Source organism: Martes martes, assembly GCF_963455335.1.
Source record: "Martes martes genome assembly, chromosome: 17".
NCBI classification, from domain to species: domain Eukaryota; kingdom Metazoa; phylum Chordata; class Mammalia; order Carnivora; family Mustelidae; genus Martes; species Martes martes.
The window spans coordinates 26,079,201-26,099,917 of NC_137905.1; the positions used below are offsets into that span (position 1 = coordinate 26,079,201).

At 37.2% G+C, this 20,717-nt stretch overlaps 1 protein-coding gene across 7 annotated transcripts in view; it reads left to right on the forward strand.

Annotated features, from left to right (window-relative positions):
• Positions 1-20,717, forward strand: part of CNOT1 (CCR4-NOT transcription complex subunit 1) — a 110,096-nt gene that overhangs the window by 28,398 nt on the left and 60,981 nt on the right. For all 7 annotated transcript variants that reach the window (XM_080827959.1, XM_080827963.1, XM_080827961.1 and 4 more), the window contains exons 2-8: positions 1,690-1,965; positions 15,344-15,451; positions 16,006-16,104; positions 16,473-16,541; positions 16,628-16,682; positions 16,935-17,138; positions 18,540-18,708. In XM_080827959.1, coding sequence (XP_080684085.1) covers positions 1,864-1,965; positions 15,344-15,451; positions 16,006-16,104; positions 16,473-16,541; positions 16,628-16,682; positions 16,935-17,138; positions 18,540-18,708 — 806 coding nt within the window. In that variant the 5' untranslated portion in view covers positions 1,690-1,863. The remainder of the gene's footprint in view (positions 1-1,689; positions 1,966-15,343; positions 15,452-16,005; positions 16,105-16,472; positions 16,542-16,627; positions 16,683-16,934; positions 17,139-18,539; positions 18,709-20,717) is intronic.

Here is a 20,717-nt window from a genome sequence, read left to right on the forward strand (position 1 = left end):
CACCTGGGTGCTCCCGAAGAGTTACTTTTTACTGTTTTACTTCACTTTTTCTTTTTGCTGAGATAGACTTCCCTGAAAATATGTGTCCTATGAGTTCCTGAGGCAAAAAGAACTCATAGATATGGAGAGATACTTTTTTTTGGGGGGGGGGGTACATTCCTAGTAGTGGAATTAAAGGTTTAAGGATAGCGTAATAAACACTTTTTGTAGTATTGCCGATTTAAATTTCAAGAAATGTTGTACACAATACTGTTGTTAATAGTCTGATGAGTCCTTTTTTTTTTTTTTTAAAGATTTTATTTATTTATTAGACAGAGATCACAAAGTAGGCAGAGAGGCAGGCAGAGAGAGAGGAAGGGAAGCAGGCTCCCTGCTGATCAGAGAGCCCGATGCAGGGCTCGATCCCAGGACCCCGAGATCATGACCTGAGCCGAAGGCAGAGGCCTTAATCCACTGAGCCACCCAGGCGCCCCTGATGAGTCCTCTTTTTGCCTGTCTTCTTGTTAGTATGTTCTCAAACTTGGATAATTTTATTGGTCTGATACAGAAAATATGCTATGACCAGAACATGAAGAAAGCTTCTCTAAGATTTATAGCAGGCAAGTTTAGTTGCATGTAATGGATAGATAGTAATGCAATTTGTCTTTAACTTCTCACATGTTATTTAGAATGAACAAAAAACATCTTGGCACATTTTCAAGCCTCTCCTATTCTTTTTTGAGGAGCATGTGTAGGGGATACCATTGGTCCAGCTTTTGCTTTGTATAACATGAAAGAGAACAAAACGATGTAGTGTTTCTAATTCGTTTAGAAATTGTTAAAGGTAAAGGTTTTAAATGTCCTTAAGAGGATCTTTTAATCTTTGTGAATTTTCTGATTGTAATGAAATTATGAGCTGATTTCACAGCATGAAGTTGTGTGTAAGTTCATCTGTTTTCAGATTTTTGTGTTTCAGCAGCAGTACTTGATGAATTCATAAGAAAAATTTGTGGTTTCCTTCCCCCCCAACTTTTTTTGTAATACGGAATAGTTACTTTGACTCAGCCCATGGTTGGAATTAAACTGATAAGCATCCTGTCATTTTCTGCTTTGGGCTTCCCTTTCTAAATCTTCCTAGTAAAATTTTCATCAATGTGGGAAGGAATTTGGGTTCTGAAGCCCTTACTTGCCTTTGAGACAGTGATTCAGGTACCTGAAACATATACCCTAAGGTACAGCTGTAGGACCAAACTGATGCCAAAGCAGTGCATGAGGAGTAAAAGTTAATAAATGGGATCTTGTAAATAGGCTGTAGATGCTCTGGGAAGAGGAACAGAAAATGGAAAATATCAGATGAATGTTTCTTTCCATGAACCCTAATTCTAAGTACTTTCCTATTGTTTCTAAAGGGTATAGTATAAATAATCATTTTGAAGTAGATTTATAAATAGACATCCAGATAATACAGGTTGTCTTGCTAAACTCCAGCTTTTTAAGGGGGGGATACTTTCTTTTTATACTGGCCCTGCCTACTTTTCAGACTTGGCATCTTCTCTAATTGGTGGTTGAGACATACTAATTTTTTTTCCCTGAGTCTTTAGTGGGATTTCAGGTACTAAGATGGAGAGATGATAATGTTTTAACTCTTTTTCCCCTAATAAAAAACTAAATAAAAAATCTGATTTTTATCCTTTTCTTTTTTTAAAACAGGTGCCATGTTTCAAAACAGAGTAATACCCCTGGTAAAGAAGAACTGAAGACACTGTACAGACATCAGATATAGGCTAATTACAAGGAAAGCATTAACCTGCCTCTGAGGTGACTAAAGGGGAATAATGGTGATTTTGCGCCGGGCTCGGCCGCCTGCTTCCGCCCCAACCAGCAATGAATCTTGACTCGCTCTCGCTGGCCTTGTCTCAAATCAGCTACCTGGTGGACAATTTAACCAAGAAAAACTACCGAGCCAGCCAGCAGGAAATACAACATGTAAGTAAACACAGAAAACAAGTACCATTAAAGGAATGAGTGTACAGTAGAAAGAATGTTCTCCTCAGCTTTAATATATAAAAGAGATTTTATTCCAATCTTTTTTTTTTTTTTTTAAGGAGTCACAGATACACATTTTTCTGTAAAAATTATGAAATACCTGACTTGGTTTAGTCTCATTTTTTTCTTATCTACATTTTAAAGTTGAGATATATATATATATATTTCACAAACTGAAAAACTCCCCCTTATAAAATGTACAATTCAGTAGTTTCTAGTGGATTCACAGAGTTACTTAATCATCACCATCTAACTCCAGAATGTTTTCATCATCTCAAAAAGAAATACTTGAATCCATTAGCAGTTGCTCTCCTTCCTCCCTCCAGCTCCTGGCAACCACTAATCTTTCCGCTTTTACGGATTTGCCTTTCTGGATATTTCATATAGATGGAGTCATAACAGATGTGGCTTTTTGTGCCTGTCTTCTTTCACTTAGCGCAGTGCTTTCAAGATTCATATGTCTTGTTGTGGCACCTGGGGGGCTCAGTCAGTTAAATGTCCGATTCTTGATTTTGGCTCAGGTCAGGATCTCAGGGTGGCGAGATTGAGCTACTCCTCGGGGTCTGTGCTGGGTGTGGAGCCTGCTTAAGATTCTCTCCCTCACTTCCCCCCCTTTAAGAAAAAGATTCATCCATGTTGGAGTCTGTGTCCGTACTTCATTCCTTTTTATAAATAATAATATGATGTGAATATTATTTATAATAATAATAATTCTTTGAATATTCTGCAGTTTATCTGTAAAATGGGTATTTAATTTGTTTCCATTTTGTGGCTGTTGTGAGTAGTGTGGCTTTCAGCATTTGTTTATGAGTTTTTGGATGGATATTTGGTTTTAATTTTTTGGGTATATATGGAAGAATGGAATTGCTGGGTTATAGGATAACTCTAACTTTCTGAAGAACTGCCAGACTTTATCCAGGGCTCCTGATCACTTCATTTCCACAAGTAGTGAATGAGGGTTCCAATTTTTCCTCATCCTCACTAACCCTTGTTATTTTATGTCTTTGTTTATACCCATTCTAGTGGATGTGAATAGGTATCTCATTATTTTGCTTATGTAGCTAATGATGTTGAACATCTTTTCATGGGCATTTTGTGTATCTTTGGAGAAAATGTCAGTTCTCATCCTTTGCCCCCCAGTTTTTTTGCCATTGACCGCCCCCAATATTTACTATTTTTAAAAGAAGATTTAATTTATTCATTAGTGTGAACGTGCTCGCGAGCGGGGGAGGGGCAGTGGGAAAGGGCAAAGCAGACTCCCTGCTGAGCGGGGAGCCTGATGTGGGGCTCTGTGGGGCTTGATTTCTAGGACCCTGAGATCATGATCTGAGCTGAAGACAGATGCATAATGGACTGAGCCACTCAGGTGTCCTGATCCCCCAATCTTTAAAAATTAAACTGTTCTCAAGTACAAGTTTGTTTTATAGAGCATTTCATTCAATCTTTATGAAAGTTAAATAGTATACTATACCTTAGTTGTAGTGATGGTACCCCCTTCTCATTAATAAATGGAGTATTATACTCAAAATTCTATATATTATTAAATTAAAATTCACTAATTGTCTGACAGTAGGTAACTTCTCTGAACCTTATTTTCCTCATTTGCAAAATAAGGATAAATATAAAATTTGTCTGACATCCTTCTTAGTATTAAATGAAGTTAAGAAGAGCACCTAGTACAGTTCCTGTCCTAAGCATTATTTAAAAAAAAAGGAAATTCTCCTTTTTCTACATTATACACTGACGCCCCCCCCCTTTTTTAAGGATTTTATTTACTTACTTGAGAGAGCACTAGCAGGGTGAGGAGCAGGGGGAGAGGCAGACTCCCTGCTGAGCTGGGAGCCTGATTCGGGGCTCAGTCCTGGGATTCCAAGATCATGACCTGAGCTGAAGGCAGATGCTTAACTGACTGAGCCACCCAGGTGCCCTGGGTGCCCTAATTTTATCTTTAAAATAGGTAATATATTAACCTGATTACCCCAGCTACCCACTTTTTCTCTGCCCACAGGCAACTGATGTTTGCTGTTTTTAAATGTTCTTCCAAAGATGCTTGCACATAGAAAATAGAAAAATATTATTCTGATAAAGCAGAATCAGGTTAAATAAAACTATTTTTAAAAAGTAAAAGAAAAAACTTAGTAAAATACTTTCCATTCTTTTTTCACATGTTGGCATATGATAGTTTTCTGTAACTTGATTGTTTCTTTTTAATTTTATTTATTTATTTTAAAGATTTTATTTATTTGTTGGAGCACAGGCCAGGGAGGGGCAGAGGGAGAAGTAGGCTTCCCACTGAGCAAAGGCGCCTGATGTGGGACTTGATCCCAAGACTCTAGAATCATGACCTGAGTCAAAGGCAGACCATTAACCGACTGAGCCACTTAAGTGTCCCTGTTTCCTTTTTAACTTACCAGTCTATCTTAGAAATTATTCTTGGGGTGCCTGGCTGGCTCAGTCAGTGGAGCATCTGACTCTTGATCTCGGGGTTTTGAGTTTGAGCCCAGTTGGGTGTGGAGCCTACCTTAAAAAAAAAAAATTATTCATTATCCTATACATAAAAAGTTCTTTTAAGGCTGTGTAGGAAACCATCGTATGGATGAAATATAATTTATTTCACTATTTATTAACATTTAGATTATATACTTTGTTTTTTGTTTTTGCTATTGACAGTGTGTTACAACTTTTTTTTTTTTTTTTTTGGCATGTATGTGTTATGTAGGATAAATTCTTAGAAATTCAATCTTGGGCTACTCTTCTCCTTTCCTTTCTAATGGAAGAGTTGAATTCTTGGAATTACTCATTTCCTATTTGACTTTTTTTTTCATGTATTTCAGTGTATATAGTATATTGTAATAATAAGCATTTTATGCTTACAGGGTTTATTGCAGTTAATGCTTTGATGAATTACAGTGCTTAAGTTCATTGTTCTAATACCTTCAGGGGTCCTTTTAGTAGAGAACAAAATCTGACCTCCTCAATCTGAATTTCAGGGCCTTTTAAGTCATTCTAAATCCTGGAATTTTCATCTTTGAAGAAACAAATCCAGTAACACCTCATCATCGAAGACTTACCAACCTTTTTTCCTTTATTCAGATTAATTCCTTAGGATAAATTCTGAAAGCTGTGTTGGTCAGAATGTGTCCTGACAATTTTATGCAGCTACTATTTAATCATCTGCTATGTACCACACGTTAGTTTTTTAGTCACCTTTTTTTTTTTTTTTAAAGGTTTTATTTATTTGAGACAGCCAGCACGTGCATGAGCTGGAGGAAAAGCAAAGAGGGAGGGAGAGAGACATGCATACTCCATGCTGAGCATGAAACCTAATGCAGGGCTTGATCTCACAACCTTGAGATCATGACCTGAGCAGAAATCAAGAGTTGGATGCTTAACTGACTGAGCCACCTAGGTGCCCCTCTCTCACATTTTATTTTATTTTTTTCCTCTCTCACATTTTAATTTAAAACATGTTATGGGGTGCCTGGGTGGCTCAGTTGGTTAAACATTCTGCTCAGGTCATGATCTTAGGGTGGATTAAAAGGAACACTATTTGGGGCTCTACACTGGGTGTGGATCCTGCTTGACATTCTCTTTCTCTCCCACTTTGCCCCTTCCCAGCTTTCCTGGGCTTATACTTATGCTCTCTCTTAAAAACAAAAACAAAAACAAAACAAAACAGTGTTTTTTAAACATGTACTATCTAGTTAACACTCAAATTTCTTGTTTTGCCTCATCTAAAAAATTTTATCACACTTGGGTTTGAATTAGGATCCAAATAATATGTTTGTTGCATTGGCTCTTATCAGATCTCTTTTAAAATCTTTGGTTTTCCCTCACTCTCTTTTTCTTGTAGTAATTATTTTGTTAAATCAGATTGTTTGTCTTGTAATTTATCCATAGTGTGAATTTTGCTGTAGTGGTGTTTAACATGTTCTTTTATCGGGTGCAGTCAGATTAAGAGTTTTCCCCTTTTAGGACGGTTTGTAGTTGGGGACGGTGTGTACTTTCATCAGGAGCTTTGCAATGTCTGGTTGCCTCTACTTCTGTGATTTTTAGCAGGCTTTGTTCATTGACTGGATTGATTAATTTGTTAGGGATTGTGAAATGTTGGTACTCTTACTGTTAAAGCATTCTTGAAATAGTTCTGTAAAGGGAAACTTGGCCTTAGCAACTATATGGTTACCTGAGGTACATTGTATATAGGAAGGGCAAGATCAGTGTTTGATTCTCTATTTATTTGCCAGTTATCAAAGTAAGATGCTTCTTACTGAGCATGCTTCTTTCTGAGCATCTTCCAAACAGGACCAATAAATGAGTTTTTTAGTATTCTTAGGAACTCATTTATTTTTTTTTAAAGGTTTATCTTTTTAGAGAGCAAACATGCATGCATGCACGTGTGTGGATGGGAGTAGGGGTAGAGGGAGAGAATCCCAAGCAGGCTTCCCTCAGTGCAGAGTCCGATGTGGGGCTTGATCCCACAACCCCGAGATGATCTGAGCTGGAATCAAGAGTCATTCACTTCCTGAGCCACCCACATGCCCCAGGAACTCATGTATTTTTAACATATTTGATATATTTGAGTTTATTGAAAAGTATTACTGATGAAACTATTTGGCCAGTGAATGCTTATTCTTTTTGGCTTTGGAGTCCCCTGTCCTCCTATTTTGTAATATTTATAGTCCTTGATATCATTTCAGAAACACTGAAATAAACTAAAATATTCTAGAGTCATCTTGTGTATTTTTTGCTTTGGACCTGGAATTAGCAGTTTCTCTAAGAGGCCTTGGTTTTATTTAGTGGGAAATGGGGTATGGAGATTGGCTCTTGAGTTAAAAAGTGATTAAGAGAGACTACTTAGGTGATGTGAAAAAACTTTATTTAGTACTTCATTAAGTGGACAGTCCTCTTTAGGAGAACTGCAAAATGGGGCAGAAGAAAAGAAGCTATTTTTATAGGATAATAAATAAAAAACAAGGAAGAGACATATGGAAAACATCTGGTTGGTTGGGGCCTCATAGTCAACTTTATTTAAGGTGAGAAGGCCCAGAGTTGGCTTGACTTTTGGGTATTGGCTAACTGATATACTGATATAAATATACTGCATTTCTGGTCGAGTGTGGAGCATTTATAGAGATTTGAAAGTTACCTAAGTTTTGATTTGCTGACACGGCACCCTGTGTAGTAATGGCTCCATTTTGGGCTTAGGAAGTTATTTCAGCACTTGTGTTTGCTCACTGATGATCAGTTGTTCAGTATTAGGCCTTTCGATGGACAAAGCTAAAGAACAAATACACCAAGAGTTCATACTGATACTACTGATATTCCCAATTTATCTTTACTTTATTTTTTTTTTTTTTAATTTTTTTTTAAATTTAAATTTATTTGTTAGAGAGCGAGCAAGCACATGCAGACAGAGTGGCAGGCAGAGGCAGAGGGAGAAGCAGGCTCCCCGCCGAGCAAGGAGCCCGATGTGGGACTCGATCCCAAGACGCTGGGATCATGACCTGAGCCGAAGGCAGCCGCTTTACCAACTGAGCCACCCAGGCGTCCCTTATCTTTACTTTAAAAAAAAAATTTTTTTTTTTAAGATTCCATTTATTTATTTGACAGAGAGAGACAGTGAGAGAGGGAACACAAGCAGGGGAGTGGGAGAGGGAGAAGCAGGTTCCCGCTGAGCAGGGAGCCCAATGCTGGGCTCCATCCCAGGACCCTGGGATCATGACCCGAGCTGAAGGCAGTTGCTTAACGACTGAGCCACCCAGGCGCCCCTTATCTTTCCTTTCAATTCATGATCTGAAATCTCTTTCTCTCTCTATCCTTTTTTCCCCCATGCACAAAATTCCATTTTCAGTGATACAAAAAGCCGTTTACCTTGTTCCACACTGTACAATCAAGAGTTTCAGACTAACAGTCCTGACGTTGTTAATAGCACTATGGTTATGGAAAATAGTTTACTTTTTTAGGAGGTAGGGAGGAGGAAGGGGAGCCCTTAGGCTATCCCAGAGGTATTCCTAGGCATATCTCAGAGATAATGTGAGTTTGGTTCCAGATCATTGCAATAAAGTGAGTCAAGTGAATTTTAAGAATCCCGTAGTGTAGCCTATTAAGTATGTAATACCATTAATGTCTAAAAAGGGTACATACTTCCGTTAAAAAATACTTTATTGCTAAAACATGTTATCTATCATATAACCTTTGAGCAGAGTTAATCTTTTTGCTGGTGGAGGGTTTTACCTTTTGTTGATGGCCGCTGACTGGTCAGGGTGGTGGTTGCTGAAGGTTGGAGTGGCTGTGGCAGGTTCTTAACATAAGACAACAGTGAAATTTGTCACATTGATTCTCCTTTTATGAATGATTTCTCTGTAGTGTATGATGTTCTTTGATGGCGTTTTACCCACAGTAGAACTTATTTCAGAGTTGGAGTCAGTCCTAGGGCTCCTGGGTGGCTCAGTTGGTTGAGCGCCTGACTCCTGATTTTGGCTCAGTCATAAACTCTCAGGGTCCTAAGATGGAGCCCCACATTGCATTCTCTGCTCAGAGTGGAATCTTCTGTTCCTTTTCCTCTGATCCTCCTCCTGCTTCTGCATGCTTTCTCTCTCAAATAAGTACATAAATAAAATCCTAAAAAAAATATTTGAGTCCGGGCGCCTTGGTGGCTCAGTTGGTTAAGTGACTGCCTTCAGCTCAGGTCATGATCCCAGAGTCCTGGGATCGAGTCCCACATCAGGCTCCCAGCTCTGTGGGGAGTCTGTTTCTCCCTCTTTCATTCTCTCTCAAATAAGTAAATAAAATCTTTAAAAAAAATATTTGAGTCCTCTCAAACCCTTCTGCTTTATCAGCTAAATTTATGTAACATTCTAACCTTTTTTGTCATTCCAACATCTTCACCAGGAGTAAATTCCATCTCAAGAAACTTTTGTTCATTCAAAAGAATCAACTCTTCATCTGTTGAAGTTTTATCATGAGATTGCAGCAATTAAGTTACATCATCAGTTCTGGTTCTCTTGGTATTTCTGCCTCATCTGTAGTTACTTCTTCCACTGAAGTCTTCGTCCCCTGAAGTCATCCTTGAGGGTTGGAATCAACTTCTTCCATTAACTTCTGTTAATGTTGATATTTTGACTTCTTCCCATGAATCCTGAATGTTCTTGGATGGCATCTAGAATGGTAAATCCTTCCCAGAAGGTTTTCAGTTTACTTTGCTCAGATCCATTAAAAATATTGCTATCTGTAGTGGCTCTAGCTTTAAAGAAATGTATTTCTTAAATATTAAGATATTTCTTAAATAGTAAGACTGGAAAGTTGAGATGACCACTTGATCCATATGGGCTGCAGAATGGATGTTGTGTTAGCAGACTAGAAAACAATATTAATTTTGTTACACATCTTCATCAGAGCTTTTGGGTGACTTGGTGCGTTGTCAAGGATCAGTAATATTTTGAAAGAAATCTCTGAACAGGAGGTCTCAACAGTGGGCTTCAGATATTCATTCAGTAAACCATGTTGTAAACAGATGTGCTGTCCTCCAGGTTTTGTTCGATTTATATAGTGCACAGGTGGGGTCACTTTAGCATAATTTGTAAGGGCTCAAGGATTTTCAGAATGGTAAGTGAACGTTGGCTTCAACTTACAGACTCCTGGTGCACTAGTCCCTAAAAAGAGAGTCAGCCTGTCCTTTGAAGTAGGCATTGACTTCTCTCTAGCTGTCCTAAATGGCATCTCATTCTAATAGAAGTCTGTTCCCATTTTCATTGAAAATTTGTTGTTTACTGTAGCAGCCTTCATTATCTGGCCAGGTCTTCTGGATAACTTGCTGTAGCTTCTACATCAGCCTTTGCTTCACCTTGTGCTTTTATGGAGATGGCTTTTTTCCTTAAACCCCATGAGCCAACCTCTGCTAGCTTCATATTTTTCTTCTGCAGCTTCCTCATCTATGTCAGGCTTTATACAGTTGGGGAGAGGTTAGGGCTTTGGCTTAAGGGAATGCTGTGGCTGGTTTGATCTATGTAGACTCCAAAAACTTTCTCCATACCAGCAATAAGACTCTTCTGCTTTCTTATCATTTGTATGTTCTTTGGAGTAACACTTAATTTCCTTTAAGAATTTTTTTCTTTGCATTTACACCTTGGCTAACTTAGGCATAAGAGGACTAGTTTTTGGCCTCTTTTGACTTTAAACATGCCTTCCTCAACTGACCTTAATCATTTCTATCTTTTGATTTCAAGTGAGATGTGTTTGACTCTTCAACATTTAGGAGGCCATTGTAGGGTAATTAATTGGTCTAATTTCAGTATTGTTGTGTCTCAGGTAAAAGATGGAAGTTTGGGGAGCAGCCAGTTGGTGGAGTGGACAGAACACACAAGATAATTATTATGTTTGCTCTTGTATATGGGCGTAGTTCATGGTGCCCTGAAACAATTCTAATAGTAACATCCAAGATCACTGATCACAGATCACCATAAGAAATATAATGGGAAAATTTGAAATATTGTGAGAATTACCAAAATGTGACGGACAAGAAGTGAGCAAATGCTTCTGTAGAAATGGCACTATAAACAGTTGCCATAAACCTTCGATTCGATAAACAAAAACATTACCTGCAAAGTGCAGTGAAATGAGATATGGCTAGTATCTCACTAGAGAGGTACCATCAGATTACTATATTAAAGTTATTTAGAGTAGTTCTCGGCATAGTTATACCACCAAGTGGATATAGTGTTGGCTTCATTTTTTATATATTACTTTAAATATTTAGAGAATATGTTTTTAATAATTTAGTTTTGCTTGGTAATTATGTAAAATTTTTGTTCCCAAAGTTATCTGTAAAACTTTTATTCAAAAAGCAATTTAGTCTTCCTAGAAATGTGGTTTTTGGTTGTTGTTTTGTTCTTTTTTTTTTTTTTTTAAGGTAGTCTCCATGCCCACCCATTGTGGGTTTTGAACTCAACTACTGAGATCAAGAGTAGTGTGCTCCACCAACTGAGTCAATCAGGCACCCATTACTGGAAATATATTATATATTGAAATGGATTCAAGTAAACCCAAAATAGTTTATAGAAACCCGAAGTTATTCATACAGATAGGATAATAAAAACCAAAATCAGTATTTTTTAAAAGTTAAAATTGTTTAACAAGTATGATAAATATGAAGATGCTTCATTACCTCTGTAGAGCATATTACAGTCTAAAACTGTGGTTATTGTAAGGTAGAGTTACTGCCTTCAATTTAAATTTCAAAAATCTGATACTTATTTTTGAAGTGGGGAAGGGGCTCTCATGACCCTGAGATGATGACTTGAGCTTAACCAACTGAGCCACAGGTGCCCCAAAATTGGTACTTCATAGTTGTGTAGAATCTTGTGTTTTTTTTTTTTTTTTAACCTTTGAGGTAATCTGTTAGGTTTTATATTTTTCTTTATATAAGTCTTTTAGAGCTTTTGTGTGAAAATCTCTTTCCATATATATATATAAAATCTGCTTTTCGGAGCTATGTTGCAGGCATAAATCATCAGGTAACTGCTGGTTTATCAATATTCCACCCAAAGAAGGGTTTAGCAAGTATAGAGAGGGATTTTTGTTGTTTCTTACTGTGGAAGTTAGTTGATTACCTCGTAAGATTAATCATTACCATTTGTGGACAACATTATTGGGAATTTTCTTATAATGAGCTAAAATAAATGTTTGAGGCTCTTTCTCTGTATAAGATTAATAATTTCATGTAATTACCCTTCACACAATTAAGTCCTTAATTCTTTCTCATGTGTTCTCTAGGGCAAATAGTGCCCCATTTTTCTAACCATTTCACATGGTTTTCTGAATCTCTACCACTGTAAATGCACTGTTTGTTAATGTTCCTCTTAATATGTGATTCTAGATGAGAATTTGTTACTCCAGCTGCAGATCAGATCATTATAAAAGTATTGTAGTTTGCTTTTGTTTTTTTTTTTTTTTTTTAAGATTTTATTTATTTATTTGACAGAGAGAGATCATAAGCAGGCAGAGAGAGGCAGAGAGAGAGGGGGAAGCAGGCTTTCCGCCGAGCAGAGAGCCCGATGCGGGGCTCGATCCCAGGACTCTGAGACCACGACCCGAGCCGAAGGCAGAGGCTTCAACCCACTGAGCCACCCAGGCGCCCCTGTAGTTTGCTTTTGATACAGTTAATTTATTTTCAGTGTAGCCTAAAGATTTCATTACCAGATTGTAATGTACTTATCTAAAACTTTGAATTATTTTACTGGTCTCCCCTGTCCAGTGGGTGGAATGGTTTAAATTTTAAGTGAAAATGCATAGGACTTGATCTTGTGGGAGCAATGAAATCTTATTTCTACATCTTTGCAATCCAGGATCATGCTTTTAAAATAGCACTTTAGTTTCAGGGAAAACAAAACAAAAAAAGTTTTCTTCTAGTGAAGGGGCAGCATGGTATCACTGAATGAACATTCTATTCACCTAGCAGTTACAAAACACAGCTTCGGATTGTAGCACTATCCTGCAAGTTATGTGCGACATTTGTTAGTCTTTGCAACCTTGATTTTCTAAAAAGAATCTTTATCTGTAATAATGTGGTATTTTTTGTCTGTCCTTCCTAGGGTTGTTGGTAAGATTGAGTGGCTGTAAAAGCAATTGTAAAATTATATAATATTGTAGAAGTCAATGGAAGGATGAGAAGGGAGTCATAAGATTCTGTTTATTCTAGTTAAAAACTTAAACATTTTTTTGTTTTTTAAAGATTTTATTTATTTATTTATTTGAGAAAGTGAGAGTGTGAGCAGGGAGGGGCAGAGGAGGAAGGGAGAAAGAATCTGAACAGACTTCCCACAACCCAAGCTGAAACCAAGAGCCTGAGGCTTAACTGACTGAGCTACCCAGGCGCCCCTGTTTTGTGTGTTCTGTTTTGTTTGTTTTGTTTTTTGGCTTTTAACAGTCTAGCGGAATATCTCTTCCAATTTTAGATTGGTGTAATAGCAGATAAGTTAGTAGGTTCCTTAACCATGATCTAGACTCTTGAACTTGACTCCCTCTGACTTTTTTTGTTATTAAATGCATTTGCATACTGTTTACTTTTTTTTCTTTTAAGATTTTATTTATTTGACAGAGATCACAAGTAGAGAGGCAGGCGGATAGAGAGGGGGAAGCAGGCTTGCCGCTGAGCAGAGAGCCCAATGCGGGGCTTGATCTCAGGATCCTGGGATCATGACCTGAGCTGAAGGCTTTAACCCAGGCGCCCCTGCATACTATTTACTTTTTGCCTGAAGTGATCTTTCCTCAAGCTCTATCTGTGGTTGTTGTCACCTCAGTATTTTAAGTCTCAGCTTATATGTTACATCTTTAGGGAAGGCCTTTCTGAGGCACCACTCCCCCCTCGTATCCATGTCACATAACCCTGTTTTGTGTTTTTCTATGACAGTCAGTATTATCAGAAATTCTTCATACTTTTTTCCCCTGTGAGATCATACTTCATGAGAGCTATAGAGCCCATTGGTCTTTTCTACTGCTACATTTGCTGTACTTTGCATAGTATCTAGTATGTGGTCAAATATTTGTTAAGCCAGATAATCTCTTTTTTTTTCCCCTAAAGGTTTCATTTATTTGTTTGACAAAGAGAAAGCAAGCACATGCCAGGGAGAGAGCGCCAGGGAGAGGGAGAAGCAGGATCCCTGCTGAGCAGAGACCCCTATGTGGGCTCGATCCTAGGACCCTGATATTATGATCTGAACCAAAGGCAGAGGCTTAATAGACTGAGCCACCCAGGTGCCCCAAAGCCAAGTATTCTTGTTCATTTTAGGGAGAGGTCCATTTGGTGGTTGGAGCATAAGTAATTTTATTCCTGATTAATTTGAATTGCCTCTTTAAGATGTTTTTAGCATTCTAGGGGATAGGAAAAAAAATAATGTCTGCTTTTATAGGACTTAAGGAACTGTAAGAGCCCATAGAACCAATACATTGTGAATAGGTTCACAGTTATTTTTTGAGATGCAGAGGTTCTTATTATTTGATTTTTTTGATTTTTAATTTTAAATGTCTGTGGGACAGTGTAAAAATTGGTCTTATTTAACTCCCTGCGTTTTTGGGGTGGGAAAAACTGAAACTGAAATAAGTTAATTTAACCAGGTACCACATAATTACGATTCAGTGGAATGCATATAGACTCTGGAGTTGGACTATGAATTCTGATTTCTCAGCTCATCCACTATGGGATTTAAGGCTCATATAATCTGATGCAAGTGTTCATCTCTTCATCTATAAAATTGCAGTAAATTTTGACAGAGTTGTTGAAAATAAAACCAAGGAATTTCAGTACCATACTTAGCCTAAAGTATAAGAAAATATTACTTGTAATATCTTTAAAAAGCATTTGATAAATGATTACTCTGTACTTACTGTGTGTTAAGCTGTTTTCTAGGTGTGAAGAAGTGAGCACCACAGCACAAATTCTGTGCTCTTGTGCAACTTAGTCTAGTGAGGGACGTAGAAAATAAACAAATTATCAGGTAGCCATAAGCTCTATGGGGAAAAGTAAAGCAGGGTAAAGGGGTGATCGTGGGGCTGATCATGTAGCTGTGAAAGGAACTGAGAGAATAGCCCATATGTAGATGCCTAAAACTTTAAATTAGAATAGCAAGTACCAACTTTGGTAAATTTGAGAAACAGCAAGAAGCTAATGGAGCTTGGGGGCAGCATCTAAAGAGCTAAAGTACTGAAGTCAGACTTGATTTTTTTGTATTTATTTTTTTAAGTAAGCTCCATGCCCAGTGTGGAGCCCAGTGCGAGGCTTGAACCCAAAACCCTGAGATCAAGGCCTGAGCTGAGATCACGAGCGGCATGCTTGACCCAGTGAGCCCACCGGGTGTCCCCAGACTGGTTTATTTAAGTCGTTGCCTTGTTGGCTATTGTAAGGAGTTACAGTTGTGTTAGAGTGATTTATAATGCATAGAAGAAGTGAAACTCTAATAAATACAGTTTGTTACAGAATTGTTGCCTTACAACTTTAAAAAAAATTATCTATTCTTACTACATGTCATTTTTGCTACTTTGCGTTTTGGTTTAGATACTGACCAAAGTGCACACAGTTATTTATATGGACTAATTAATTTCTTCTATTTTTCCTGTCCGTGACTGGAAAAATAGAAACATTTAAAAAATTTTTAAATAAAAACATTTAAAAAACAATTACAAAATATTGGCACCTCCATCTTATTTATTCCTATAACTCTTACTCAAAATGAACGATTAACGTAATTTGGGATTTTGCATAGAGACTTTTAAAAAAAAATTCTCCTTAATGGTGACTACAAATTTATATTTTTGGTCTTTATAGATTGTGAATCGGCACGGTCCTGAGGCAGACAGGCATTTATTACGCTGCCTATTTTCACATGTGGATTTCAGTGGCGATGGTAAAAGCAGTGGCAAAGATTTTCATCAGGTATTGGGGCTTACAGAATTTATGTTTACTTAGATTTAATTGTTCAGTGAATTGCATCTTGGGCATTGTTTTGCAAACAACACCTACCAGTCATCCAGAGATCATCTTAGCTGACTGAATGAATGAAAGGTATTGGGACTTGTCCTTTTTTTGTCCTTCCCCTCTCCTGCCTGGCTGCAGACCATTAATAGCTACCTAGGTCTGGCTTAGATTGCTGGGGATCAGACCTGCCTGTGGGAAACAGGAATGGGGGAAGTCCTGCTTGACTTTTGTTCTAGATAGAATTTCTTTGGTTTGATTTTCAATCTGGTAATGGTTTGTCATTATATTGTTCCTTACAGTTATCTAACAAGGGAAACTATTTTGTAAAGGTGTTGATGTTTAACTTGTTGCTAGCAGACTCTAAGTAGTTTAAATGGGATTTTTAAAGAGCTAATTTTGGTAAGGTATGGAAACAATATACAGTATTGGATTACACTTTAATGAGAGTACCTCTGCATCTGTGAAGAAGATGAATGTTAGTGCTAATGAAGATTCACTTTTTATTTTTAAAGACTCAGTTTCTGATTCAGGAGTGTGCGTCGCTGATTACAAAGCCAAATTTTATCTCGACGCTGTCCTATGCCATTGATAATCCATTGCACTATCAGAAGGTTGGTATTGCTTTTATCTTAGTAGTCTTAAGAATGTGACTTTCTAAAAAGGCTTTAAAGCTTGATCTCATAGTGATCTGTCTTAATTTAAAAATTTCAGTAGTTTGGGGTTTTTAAATTTTCTAGCAAAATCAAGACAGTTTGATAATAAGTAGAGACTTACTAAAACCGGATCATGTGAAGTCTTAAGATTGTCGTTTCACAGTTCTAGGACATGGGGTATTGTTTCTGACAAGACTACAGAATTCTTTCACTCCTGTGTAGTACCATGATTGAATAGATGTTTTTATAAAACATCTTGAAAATCATTAAGTTCTTTTTTCTTTTTAAGTTCTTCTTGTTTTAAAACAAAGTTTGGTTTGTTTCAGAGTTTAAAGCCTGCACCCCACTTATTTGCCCAGCTGAGTAAAGTTCTCAAATTAAGCAAAGTACAAGAGGTAAGTGATTTAAGAAGAGAGATAGGCAAAATTGGAATTAAAACAGTTACTTGACTCTCTGAACAACCTAATCCCTATTGTTTCAGGTAATTTTTGGCCTTGCCCTCTTGAATTCTTCCAGCTCAGATCTCAGAGGTTTTGGTAAGTTACTTTTTTCTTAAAGATCCTGTAGTAAAGTTATTTCTTTAAAATCCATGAGTTTTTGAATCTTGAGGCTTCATAGTTTAGACTTAGTAAAATAATCTAAGATTATTTTCTTTTAGTTTGTCTTAAACATGAGTGGGTGAGGGGTGAGTTGGTGAATGAAAATGATGGTCATCTGTGTTCTGATGTGAGTTTTTACCTGTTGTGGTGCAAAAGTAACTTGTGGTTTTTGATTTACCTGACTTCTAGCCGCCCAGTTTATCAAACAGAAGCTTCCTGATCTTCTGCGTTCTTACATTGACGCAGACGTCAGTGGAAATCAAGAAGGTGGCTTCCAAGATATAGCAATAGAGGTCCTACATCTCCTCCTCTCCCATCTCCTCTTTGGGCAGAAGGGAGCCTTTGGAGTTGGACAGGAACAAATAGACGCTTTTCTTAAGACGCTGCGCAGAGGTAAAAGAGTATCTATTGCTTACAAAAGGTGATATCTTAGGATGAACACAAACACATGACAGAAGGATTTTAGAATACACATGAAGACCATGATTTACTTTTCATTTTTTAAGAGAGAATTTTGTAATTTCACATATGAAAGTGATAAAAGCCCCATAGGAAAGGTATAAAATGAACGTAACTTCAATAATCTTGTCCTGCAGATAACAGTCTCAGTTAAGACTTGGTATGTTTCATATAGTCTTTTTTTCTCCATTAAGGTGATGGAGACTACATTGTTGTGACATACTCTTTTTACTTGGAAAAAATTGGTCATTATTGTTATGCCCACTTTAGTTCTTGGACTATTTGAATTGCTGTGCTAAGATAACTCCTGGTCCTGTTGTTGATGTTCTTTTCTCTGATTTTTGTTTTGTGGAGCTGAGTAGTCTTCAAAACAAATCATTGATTATACACTAAGCACTATTCATTTTCACTGTTACTTTTTAAAAAAAATCTTTTAAAAGATGGATTTATTCATTTGAGAGAGAAAGAGAAAATGCATACCAGCTGGGGGAAAGGGCAGAGGGAGAGGGAGAAAAGAAGCAGAATCCCCACTGAGTGCCCAGCTCAGTCCCAGGACTCTGAGGCCATGACCTGACCTGAAAGTAAGAGTTGTACACTTAACTGACTGAGCTACCAAAGTGCCCCTTAATTTAAAATATTTTTAAAGTACGCTTATCTATTTAAGTAGTCTCTGTACCCCATGAGAGGCTTGAACTCACAACCCTGAGATCAAGAATCCCATGCTGCATCAACTGAGCTAGACAGGTACCCCCTATATAGTTGAATTTAATTAAAAAATTTTTTTAACAACTACTTTTTTTTTAAAGATTTTATTTATTTATTTGTCAGAGAGGGCAGAGGCAAGGGGAGAAGCAGGACTGAGTAAGGAGTCGGATGCAGGACTGGATCCCAGGATCCTGGGATCATGACCTGAGCTGAAGGCAGCCACTTAACTGATAGCCACCCAGGTGTCAGTTTAATTTTAAACTGCATTAACTTCTCAGTGATAAGAAATTTTCTTCCTGCAATTGACAATGATATTCTAATTATCTCTGATGTCTTCTTTGTATGGAAACTGATAGTCCTACTGTGAAAATTTGAAGTAATATTTAGGATGTGACGTGGTCACTAGGTGTTGTATTAGGATCCTAATACAAAACTTAAAAATATATACCCAAGCAAAAACATCCATATTTTGGAATCGGTGTTAAGGTCCTAACTTGGACTAGCTGGATTGGAAAAAAACTTTGAAAATGAACTTGTGGAAGATTCAGGTTTGGGGGCTTTTAGAAAGAGTAAATCAGGATAGTTTGTTTTTAATCAGTATAGCAGTTGTAATCTTCTTTTGTCCTTCAGATTTTCCCCAGGAACGTTGTCCCGTGGTGCTTGCACCACTTTTATACCCTGAAAAACGGGACATTCTAATGGACAGGATCCTGCCTGATTCTGGAGGGGTAGCTAAAACCATGATGGAGAGCTCCTTGGCTGATTTTATGCAGGAAGTAGGCTATGGCTTTTGTGCAAGGTTGGTATAAAACATACTGAACTTCTGATTACTCTTGTGCCAGATATGATGTAATAATTCTTTAAGGCGAGTTCCTAAGATTAGTTAATGTGCCCTCATCTTTGCCTCTGAGTTTTGCTTCTAAATTTAATCTTCCACACACAGGCATACCTCATTTTGTATGCTTCACTTTGTTGTGCTTCACAGATACTGCACTTTTTCCCCATACTGAAGTTTGTGGCAACCTGTATCCAGCAGGTCTGTTGCCACCATTTTCCCAATAGCATTTGCTTATGAGTTTGTGTCTTTGTGTCACATTCTGACATTTCTCCAGTATTTCAAACTTTTTCATCACTATATTTGTTAATGGTGGTGTGTCATCAGTGATTACAACTCACTGAAAGCTCAAATGATAGCTAGCAATTTTTATCAAAAGAATATTTTTTAATTCAGGTATATACATTTTGTTTAGACGTAATGCTGTTGCACATGCAGTAGACCTACAGTATAGTGTAAACATAACTTACACTGGGAAATGAATAAATTCATTTGACTTGATCTATTAATGGTTGTCTAGAGCTAAATCCACAAAATATTCCAGGTATGCCTGTATCAATTTATATATTTATATATATTTAAATATTCTGATGGCTAAATTTTTATCTCTTTCTCGTTCCCTAGTTTCTCAAATTTAGAAATCGGAGGTTCCTAGTCTAGTTGTGGATAGACAATTCTAGCTTTTATGGGAGAGAGAGCATTGAGGCAAGGCTTCATAGAAATTTTATCATTTCCTACTTGATGTGTTTCTCTTTTCTCTTCTCTCGCTGTACCTTCAAATCCCCACTGTACCTTCATTTTCTCCAATTTCCTTTTCTTGTTTAACAAAGCTGCTGCTTCAGTGTTTTTGTCTCTTGCTTGGGACACCAAAGGAAATACTTTCACCCTTTTACTACCACTATTACTGTGATAAAGTGGATTGTCAGTATTTTCTTGTAGATGACTTCTTTTTTTTTTTTTTTTTTTTTTGAGAGAGAGAGAGAGAGAGAGAGAGAGAGAGGAAGTGAGAGCGTGAGAGGGAAGAAGGTCAGAGGGAGAAGCAGACTCCCGGTGGAGCTGGGAGCTTGATGGGGACTCCATCCCGGAAGTCCAAGATCATGACCTGAGCGGAAGGCACTTGCCTAACCAACTGAGCCACCCAGGCGCCAGACTCAGTGTTTTCTTGAGAGTTAATTAAGGGTATTACTGTGTTCCGTTTTGACTTTGACTTTTTAATGTTTTTCACACTTCACAGAAACCAAATTTCCATTTATTTTTGAAAATCTATTTGTTGGGTGTGACTATGTGCCTGGCATAAAACTTTTATTTAGTTAAACTTCAAGGAGCAAAGTAGAAGAATTAGGATACATTTTCAAGGGTTTGTGCATAGCAAAATAATCAAACTCACCTCGAGTTTCAGCATTTTATCTTATATTTAAAAAATATATATATGTATATATTTTTTATGGCTGGGGAAGGGCCAGAGGGAGAAGGAGAGAGAGAATCTTAATTTCCACACTGGGCTCTATGTCATGACCCTGAGATCATATTGTGAGCTGAAATCAGGAGTCTGTAGTTAACCAACTGAGCCACGTAGGTGTGCCCTAAGTATCAGTATTATAAACTTGATGGAGGAAGTTAATTTTGCTTTTGTGAAAGATAATCATTACTCCTGGCTTGTGTTTTCTTCCATTGATCTTTTAAACCTTTTCCATTTTCCCTTTTTTTTTTCCAGTTTTATTGAGAAATAATTGATATAGATATACATCACTGTACAAGTTTAAGCATATAGCATGATGGTTTGATTTACATATATGGTTTGATTTACATATATTGGAAAATGATTACCATAGTAGATTCAGCTAGTTCCTATCTTATCATATAAATACAGTGAAAAGGAAAAGTTTTCCCATCTTTTTAGTTAAGTAGGTACTTTTTACATTTCTAGCTGTATAAAATAACATGGAATAAAGTCATATTAGGAAAAATCCAAG